General features: G+C 37.8%; 1 protein-coding gene across 1 annotated transcript in view; it reads left to right on the plus strand.

Moving 5' to 3' along the window:
* Positions 1-10,217, plus strand: part of syn2b (synapsin IIb) — a 402,961-nt gene extending 392,744 nt beyond the window's left edge. The window contains exons 12-13 of the mRNA XM_072582178.1: positions 6,940-7,234; positions 8,940-10,217. Of these exons, the coding sequence (XP_072438279.1) occupies positions 6,940-7,234; positions 8,940-9,075 (431 nt within the window). The 3' untranslated portion in view covers positions 9,076-10,217. The remainder of the gene's footprint in view (positions 1-6,939; positions 7,235-8,939) is intronic.
* Positions 10,218-10,468: the final 251 nt, after the last annotated feature.

Genomic DNA, 10,468 nt, shown 5'->3' on the forward strand with positions numbered 1-10,468 from the left:
GACACAAGCCCAGTATCCACTATGGGCAGACATCAGTAGCTATGTGATACTGAAAAACATCTGGCACTCTAATAGAGCTCTTCCTCACACATTCTTGAAATTGACAAATAAACTTCCATTTATTAAACACATGTGATGATTTTAAATCCCCTCAAGTATTCAGTGTTATAAAAACAAAATTCTATTCAGTAACCACATTAAAGGTAACTAATCCTTTGATAATGTCTTTTAACTTTCAATCAAAATGTGAACTCAGCACCATGCTGAGATAAAAAGAATCTACCTTTTAAAATTCATCTAAATTTTCAGAATGACCTCAGCTGTAATAGCAGTCATTGGTAAATAGCAAAAAAGAATGCTATTGAAGCCTCAGGAAGTGACGGCAATGGTGTTTTCTAACCTACACCCAATGGCCTGACAATCAAAGCAATTCAGTAGAGGATCTTCTAACCCTAACTGATCACTTCAGTTTGGTTTTTTTTGTATTTAAAGGTCTGGGGATTTAAAGGACTTCAAGTTGTTACAAACTTGAACTTAGCTTAATTCCAGGAAATGGAGGGGGATTCTGATTCTTATCAGCCCAAGAAGTATGACACAAGCTATTCATAGTGCCTTTGAATTTCTGTTTTACAGTTGATGGCTGTCACTTAAAGTTAACACATCACCGTTGAGGTCATATAGAGTGAGAAACAAAGACACAGTACCATGCAATAAAGGGAGAGACCTGTGAGACAGAGGGTGACAGAACCTTGGAGGAGAAAACTACTGGAAGATGAGGTCTTACAACAAAAAAAACTGTATCAGCAGTTTCTGTGCAGCTAGATCTTTAAAGCTATCAGGTGGAGCTAAGAGTTGAGATGAGGGCTCCAAGGAAGCCTGGCTAACCATCCAGTCTAGTTGAGACTGAGAGGATGCCATCAAGAGGTATAAAGGTTTCAGGAGGTCAATGACTGCTGCTGACTGGGGGAAAAGTTACACTTTTAAGCAGTTGTGTTCTTTTCTAGAGGGTAAAGCATTGGGATTGTGGCCATAAGTCAGTAATGGAGTAAAGAAAATGGCCATTGAGAATCCATGGGAATGCACCCTAGGGAAAAGAGATTTTATTCACTGGGTAGTCACAATTATTTTATTCTTGTGGATTGTGAGGGCAATTCAGATGCAGGACCTTTTGAAGTAAAGGGTTGAAACTCATGTTGATTACTGACGTCTGAGTGGGTCGCTGAAAAACCCCTCTGAACTATCTTGGTTGCATTTGCCTTTGGATGTATAGCGAGGTGTTTTACCACATCTTGCTTGTTAATACAGGGTACATGTTTATATCATGTTAAATCTACATTTTAGATTAGTAAATACATATTGGCCTATACTGTCCCACAATATGGATAATGATGTCAAAATAAAAACTGAAAGAACTGAGAATGCTGGAAATCAGAAACAAAAACAGAAATTGCTGGAAAAGTTCAGTAGATCTGGCAGCATCTGTGGAGAGAAATCAGAGTTTACGTTTTGGGTCAAGTGACCCTTCCCTAGAACGATGATGTGTCTATTGGGAAACTATTGTAAGATTCTCAAAGTCCAGCATCAATAGATGAGAATCTCAGTAGTGAACAGTGAGGGACCAATTTGCACTATTGCACTATTATCTATTCTCAACTTGTTTGCTATTTTCCATGCGTCAGATAGAACCGGGCAGCAACAGTTCCCAAAATGAAAATTTTCTAGCATCTCCAACTCACCATCTGCTGCTCCAGGCCTCCACTTTGGACAGAAGTCCCTAATATCTAAGGATACACTTCATGGGGAGTGACCATCTGTACCTCCATCCCCATCCATGGAGATTGGCCATCAGACACACATGGGCCTCACATTATCATCATGCCACATCTCCAACTCACTTATAATAGTTATCCACTTAATGCTGCACCTTGAGAGAGCATCAACACCTTTCATTGTGATGCTGCTTCTAGACCACTTTCCATCTCATGCATCGGATCAAAGTACAGCTTTGGGGTAGCTCACCTGCTATCTTCATGCTCACTCAGTTTCCTCCAGAGGTCACAACATCACAGGTGCCAGTCTTCAGCAAAATTGATTCACTCAATGTGTTACAAAGATATGGTTGGAGGCACTGGATACTGAAAAGGCTGACAATATTCTGGAAATAGTACTGAAGACTTGTGTTCAAAACTTGTTGCATCTCCTACGGCTATAATATAGGCATCTACCCATTAACGTGGAAAGTTTGGCAGGTGTGTACTGTACACCAAAAGCAGGACAAATCCAACCTGACCAATTACCAGACCATCAATCTACTCTGTCATTAATAAATTGATGTAAGCTATTAACAACAGTGCTATCAAGCAGCACTTACTCAGCAGTAGCCTGATCATTGATGCCCAGTCTGGGTTCCACCAAGATGCGATCTCATTAAAGCTGTGGTTCATACATGGACAAAAGAGCTCAATTTCAGAGGTGAGGTGAAAGTGACTGCTCCTCTACATCACCACTGAATTTGACCAGGTATGGCATCAAGGAGCCCCAGCAAACCTGGAGTCAATGGAAGTTAGGGGGAAACTTTTCTGCTGGTTGGAGTCATACCTGTCACAAAGGAGGATGGTTGAAGTTGTTGGGATCATGACATCTCTGCAGCAGTCCCATAGGTTAGTGTCTGTGGGACTGCATTTTCAGCTCTTTCATCAACAATCTTTCCTCCTTCGTAATGTCACAATGTTCACTGATAATTGCACAATGTTCAGCTCTATTCACAACTTCTCAGATCCTGAAGCAGCTCATGTTCAAATGCAACAAGATCTGGACAATAACCAGGCTTGGGCTGAAATGTGGCAAGTAACGCTCATGCCACACAAATTCTAGGAATTGACAATCTCCAATAAGAGACTAGCTAACCACTGTACCTTGGCATTCAATGACATTACAATTACTTAATTCTCCCACTATCAACATCCTAGGATTACCATTGACAAGAAACTGAAGTGGCCTAGCCATATAAATATAGTGGTTACAAGAGCACATCAGAGGCGAAGAATCCTGCAGCAAGTATTTCACCTCCTGACTCCCCAAAGTCTGTCAACTCAAGGCAGAAGTGCAATGGAATACTCCCCACTTGCCTGGATGAGCGCAGCTCCAACAACACTGAAGAAGCTTGACTTTATCCAGGACAAAGCAGCCCATTTGATTGGCACCACATCTACAGACATGCACTCCCTCCACCACCAACATTCAGTAGCAGCAGTGTGTACTAACGATAAAATGCATTGCAGAAATTCACCAACGCTCCTTAGACATCACCTCGCACACCCACAACAATTTCCATCTAGAAGGACAAGAGCAACAGACATGTGGGAATGTCATGACCTGCAAGATTCCATCCAAGTCACCAGCCTTCCTAACTTGAAAATATATCGCCATTCTTTCGTGTTGGATCAAAATCATGAATTCCCATCCTTACAGCATTCTGGGTCTACTTATAGTATGGGATTGCAGCAGTTAAAGAAAGCAAATCACCACCAACTTCTCGAGGATAACTAAGGATGGCCACCAAATGCTGGCTCAGCTAGTGACACCCACATGCCATGAATAATTTTGTTTTAAAACTCAGTTTGCATCTACTTTGCTCACAGCATCTCTGCATTTGTCGTTTTCTGCTTTTCCACTTATTCAAACCTTATAGGCTTATAGTCATTCTGTCTTGTAGCACAGACACAAAGCTCAGCAGCTTGTCATGACTGTTTGCAGTGATCAGTCAGGAAGGTGGATATGTTGCTGCACAGTACAATGCTATATCAATGTCACTCCCAAGCATCTGCCAGCAGTTTACATAGCAAATTCACATGTGCTTAACCAAATGGCTATGTCTCAAATCTAAGGGTAGTAATCCTCAAGCAAGTGAAGAGGGACCCTTGTCAATTGGGATGTGTCTCAACAATCAGCCAAAGACAGCACCAATCTCAGTTCAGTAGCTTGGACACAGCCAGTCAGCCAATGAGGTGGTTGGTTCAGGGAGTGGGACAAGGTCAGCCCCACAGGTTCATTGCAACCTGTCAAGGGATTTAAGTAAGTCAATCAAAGAGTTGCATAGAGATTGGTCAGGTCTGGTCACTTATCAGTCAGGGGTGTACTTCAAGTGGATCAGGAGGATCAGCCATAGTCAGCCTTTGGGTCTGTCCACTGAAAGTTAAAGAGCATTATTAAGTTCCTAATATGTATTCTGTGGTAGGGAAGGTGGGAAATCAATTGTAGGATTGAAAGCAGTACAGGGAACAATATATGCGACAGAGGGCAGCTCAATATTTATAAGTGGGAGACAATAGTGCATTGGAAGACATAGGTTACTGCAGGAAGGATTAATTGATGGCTTCCACACCCCTGCCTTCAATGGTGTGACAATACATCATGATTTTGGCATGACAAAGCTCTAGACCCAGGGCTCAGAGGGTAACATTGGGAAATGAAAACATAAATGTGAGTTGAGTGAGAACTTGTGCAAGCTCAGGATTGATGGAGTTGACAGGAAGCGCAAAGAAGAAAGAAAGAAATATGGAGGTTGGGGGTCTCAGATTACTAGGCTGAGCCTATGACTGACTCTGCAAAGTGTGACCTGTGTTCTACCCTCATCCTAATTACAAATGCACAATAGAAATAAAAAGCAGCTGTGAATACCTGGAATCGATGGAGTAAGTGTCTTTTCCTGTTTGAACTTGCAGGCTCTACTTGTGAGCAGCATGAAGTACTTCAATGGCATTCATCTGGACACTTACACAGTACTGATTTAAGATATTTCTAATCATAGAGTCCTGTTTGCAAAACACATGCGAATATGTGAGATACAAATCCTGGTCACAAGCAATCTTGAGCATGTCACTGGTTATTAAACTTGATGATAGTCATTTCTGTGAAGCAAAAGCAAAGACTTTCTTTCTTCTTCGTTTCTCTTGTTGAATAAAAGTTAACTTTTTTCAACAGTTTGAAGGCTCACACATTGAAAATAAGATATGCTATGCTGGACATTGGCAAAAGAGGAGCACTCTCTTCTATTCTAACATGATATGGCATCAAGGATGGGTAGCCTGTGGATTTTAATTCTCATACTGGAGTTACAATGACAGTCTATGGTGATGTTAAGTAGCAATACACTTACAAATATGATCTTCTATTACCAATGAGAAGTCACCTGCTTGCCTTCAAAAATTGTTCTTTTTCATTTCCCTTCCATTACATATACTATGAAGGGCCATTTGTGGCTGACTGTGATTGACCTAGTGCACAGCTGGGCTTTAAATATGGTTCTGGTGGCAAGGTCTGGGGGATCCAAGCAATGGCAAGTGCTTCCACTGCTGGTGAGAGTATGATAGAGCATGCACAGCACCATCGAGCCATAGTCCATACAAGAGGAACAGTGGAGAAATGTGTGAGGTACCTTATAGAACTAACTGGGAGAAATCCACCATGAAATGTCCTGAACTTTACACTTTGCTGAATCTTGCTAAACGTTTTGCTAAAATTCAACCCATTATAAATTGTTTTATGTTCCTGACTTTGAGTAGTAAAGTAAATTTTGTTGGTTTAAAACCATAGAATCTTGCAGTTTTATTCTCTTTGTAAGTAACAGCAAACTTGGAGGGCTTTTGGATCATAAGAAAATCATGAAGCTCAAACAGCTTCACAAACATTTATATCTACATAATAAATATGGAAATACCACATTATGGATTTTGATCCTTGAAGCTGCAAAGATGCGGTCTACTTGAATTTAGCTCTAATTTCAAATGATCAGAGTGCATGGTTCCTACACCTGTGATTCACACCATTCCCTCTTCCCTCATTAACAAAACTGACTTCCTTCAGAAATAGGGGTGAGACTTCAGGATTGGGCCCCATCCAGCATTTTCAAGGCCTCGAAAGTCAGTCCGAAACTTCAAATGTTCAATGGTTGTGTATCAATTAGTTCATTAATTATGCACTGTTATTCAATGACCCTACATGCATAAATACCCATGACATTTTCTCTAGCTTAAATCACATGAAATTTTGTATTGATGTTTTAACATCTGTGTACCTGATGTTTTGCCATTTTGAATTATCAAAGGATTACTTGATTAGCTCATTAACAAATTTCTAACTTCCCATCAAAGTTTTATGCAGGAAAGAAAACATGAATGATAAACTTTAAAAAAATGTTCTTTTTTAATTTATGGTACTTTATTAATTAACAATCTATGACCTACAAATATTATATGAGTTTAACACAAAATTTCTCTTGATTCCTTAAAATATGCTGAATGTTTGTGGAAAAATACATTGATTGTGACATTTAAGTATTGAATGAACCTTATGTTTAATTGACTGGCTACATTAAGAAAATAGAATTTAAATTTAGGAATAATAAAGACAGTAAAATGGTCCATTGACTGTTTAACAGCAAACTAGTCATCAACTTTTATAATTAGAGTCAACATAGATTTCCTTAAATTTTGTAACTTTTCTGCTCAGTTTTCTTATGGCCCCCAACCGACTGCTTATTCTAATCTTGTATTTTTCTGCTTTCTTTGGACTTTTCTATTGTTTTTGCTTTCAGCGACCTAGTATGCTATCTTCATGGATTGTTTACTTATAACTTAAGTACTCTAGCTCCTGTGTTAAACTATTTTAACACTGATCTTGCCTTCAGAAACAAATTTGTACTTTATTGGCGAGAAATGTTTGAGTTATTGCTTGCAATTAAGACTTTAAACTTAAATGTAGCCATTGACCTAAAATGTTTAAAGGATTGAACTTCACAAAATATCACCCTTTGGAACATCATCAGGAACATGTAAATAACCCCCCTTTAATTTTATAGTAAGTAAGTGCTGGATTTCAAAGTTTTTAAGGAATTTCTATAAATGTAACATTATATAGTGTTTCTTGTGCTGAACATAGGGGGCCCAACACAACCCCAAGGACCACATCCACAAAGCCAAGGCCTACTGCCGCAACATCATGCTTCTTCTGAGGGGCCACGTGCACAAGGAGGTCCGCGTCCCACTGGCCCCCCAACTCAACAACAAAGGCAACCAAGCCAAGCAATGCAACAACCACGGACTACTTTGCAAACCCAGCGATCACAAGGTCAACCAGTGAGGGGGCAACCTGAACAAAAGATGCAAGCACAGCCCACACTCAAATCCCAGCCAACAACCCCTCAACAACAGCCACAGCCTCATCCTCAGTTAAAGTAAGATTTTGTTAATTTTAGCTTTTTTAAAATAAACTTTCAAATGTTAGACAACAAATATTGGTAAGCCAGCAAGAAAAATAGTATTTGACTCCTAGATCAAATTCAGAGCTTCAAACTATTAAAATTGGATACAAATTAGGCAAGTGAGGAGTGCTCCTTCCTTTTCATAAGATCGGAAATTATTGAATGTGCAATATGAAACTCAAGGTGTTCCATTCATCAGAATACAAGTCTCCTCATCCCACTTTTTCCCTCATCTCCATTCTAGCCCTTCCTTTTATCCCTTACCTCACCCCATCTCTTAACCAGCTATTAAGTTCCCACAACTATTTTCAGTTCATTTTTATTTTTGATGGACTCAGTTCCCCACTTTCTCTCTCATCCCCTTTACCATTTACCTCTTTCTTGTCCTCTTATATTTGCACATCTCTTCTCTATCTTCATACACGCCCTCTCTCCCTCCTCCTCAGTTTCTGATTTGGTTCAGTCATGATTTTATTATTTTCATTCTTCGTTCTGAAATGTACACTATATCTCCTACACAGCAAGCCAGTTAAAAGGATGTGCGCTACAATTAAAAGACAGTTAAAAAAAAAATGAACTGAGAGTACCTTGGTATCTAGGTTCCTAATTCAAGGCACCAGTTGTACCAGATTCAACAGTACATAGAAAATTGAAATGAAAACATGAAATGCTGGAAATACTCAGCAAGTGAGACAATATCAAAGGTGAAAGAAACACAGTTGCAAATTTAAAAAGCTTTCTAGGTGTTTTGATCTGAATTCACTCCCAAGTCAACTACTCATAAGGATAGTACCTCCAAGAAAATGCTACCAGGCCACAAATTATAAAATCATAATTCAAGATAACTCATATAGTTGCTCAGACACTGAAGGTGCAGGTCACTTGCCATTTCAAATCAACTTATTAATTTCCCCTTTGCCTACACTGACTTATTAAAGTACTAAGCTTGCCATTGCTTGCACTTAGTGCACAAGAGACAAGTTTGTTCAGGCAGGACTCCTGACAAATTTTATATGTTTTTCCTGATGCAACCAAAGGTGGCAAACTTAAGACATAGCTCTGTTAGCTGATAATCTTAGAAATTAGCATCTCTTAAATCATTGTTTTTGCAAAATCCTGTGTGTCATGAAACTATTCTTTATTTAGTTTATGAGAAGTCAATGTCGCTTCTGTGAGCTATAAGCAGATGTATGGACAGATATTAGAAATATATTTCAGTTTTTAAAAATATCAAACTGTAAATTTCTTGATTTAAGCTTATTTCCCTCAAAATCAGCATCAACAGGAAAGTTACCATTTTTCAGTCATATCAGCACATCAGAAGATTGAACTCAATGAGAAATTGAAATCTGAATTTATTATTGATCTCTTTAAAAGTTTTAACATATTATGCACTTACAGAAGTTAGATCAATAGCTTTTTCAATTAACAATTAAGTCATATTAAACAACAATGTCATAATACAAGGCAGCAATAGAAAATATTGTTAACTGACTGGTGTCATAGATTGATTAGAGCATATTTTACAGTGCTTATAGAAAAAAGATAAGACATGAATTGAGATGTTAATACTTTCAAGATGGAGATGTTTTTCTGAGAATAAAAATAAGATGGTTTATTGAAAATTTAATATTTCCATTTATGTAAAAAAATAAGCATATTTTCTTTTGGTTTTCAGCAAATCACAGTCTTTGACCAATGCATTCAACATTACGGAATCATCATTATTTCGATCAAATTTGAATGAGGATGAAGCTAAGGCTGAAACAATTCGTAATTTGAGGAAGTCCTTTGCCAGCTTATTTTCTGATTAGAAGAAATTGAATAGCTTGAAGTGTTGGTTTACCCCATGTTAATGTTACACCAAGCTGTAGAGCGCTACTTTCAGTGACGGTAGACAAATTCTGTTTTGTTGCCCTAAAGTTGATGCCTTCTATAATGCACTTGCAGGTGACTAGTGTGATGTGTACATAATGGGATGTGGTTTAATAAGTTGTTTTATGTCAGTTAGATGTAACAAGACTCTGGTAAACTTAAAACAGATCATACTCGATTTAAGTCAGAATGAGTGCAATATTTGAGTGGTTTCAACAGGGGAAAGAAAATAATCTTTAGCATATTCACTGTGATGTTGTGGTATGTGCACACAGATGCCTTATAGTGAATGTATCATTTCTATATTTTATCCATAATGAAGTATGACAATATGGTATTCAATTAAACCATGCTTATTTCTGTTCAATGTCATGACAGAATGCAATATTAGTTAACAAACCGCTTTTGTGATTAAGTAGACTATGCTGTAATAAGTTTGACTCAGTACATGTGTTGTGGCCAATCTACAAGTTACTTTTGAATTGGTCAAAAGTAACAAAAAAAAACCGCCAGTATTAACTGTGAATTGATTGAAATCACTTTGTAATATCAGGAATGAATAAACATTGCATTCCTTGACATTTGCACTTCTAAAAATTGCTTTCTTCTTAAATGTAACAACTTATATAAAAGTAACTGCAGTAATAGAACAATTTCCTACAGACAATGTAATTTAAAAAGTTTATTATCTTAGTGTGTCATAAAATCTAATATGTTGTAAATTGCTGTCATTAATATATTTTAGTCTTTTGCTTGCTTTTCTAACCCAGTATAGCTTGTATGAACTGATAAAACTGAACAACTTTGTGTCCAGTGAGTGTATGCTCATCAAATACCTGAGAGCATACTGACTATTTGAGGAGATACCTCCAAAGGAAACCAGACATTACCGCATATTGAAGTTGGCATATTTTACTCTATATAATAGCCATGTGAGCACCATCTGATATAACTGATATATTACCATTTTGGTATTTCATCAATTTATTGTAGAATGTTGGTGAATTAAATCTGCAGTATACCACACACCAATCATATACTGATACTTATCAACATCAAGAATAAAGTCACAGAAATTCAACATGTTTAACAGCAATCAGTCTCTTATTATAGGTGCAGGCCCAAAGCTGAAAAGGGTATTGTAAAATTTAAGCACAGAAGTAAGCTTTGATAAATTGTAGATAACTAAGAAGTTAGGGAAGTTTAAAACTGAAAGTTGTAAGTAAAGAAAGTGGATGACAGCTTGGCAAGCTACTCATTGAAAAAGCCTGACTCAATGTTTTTGCAGAGCTAGGTGCAATTTCACATTAGTTCATTTGCTAATCCTTCATC

Source organism: Chiloscyllium punctatum, chromosome 12 (assembly GCF_047496795.1).
Source record: "Chiloscyllium punctatum isolate Juve2018m chromosome 12, sChiPun1.3, whole genome shotgun sequence".
In the NCBI taxonomy this organism is placed as follows: Eukaryota; Metazoa; Chordata; class Chondrichthyes; order Orectolobiformes; family Hemiscylliidae; genus Chiloscyllium; species Chiloscyllium punctatum.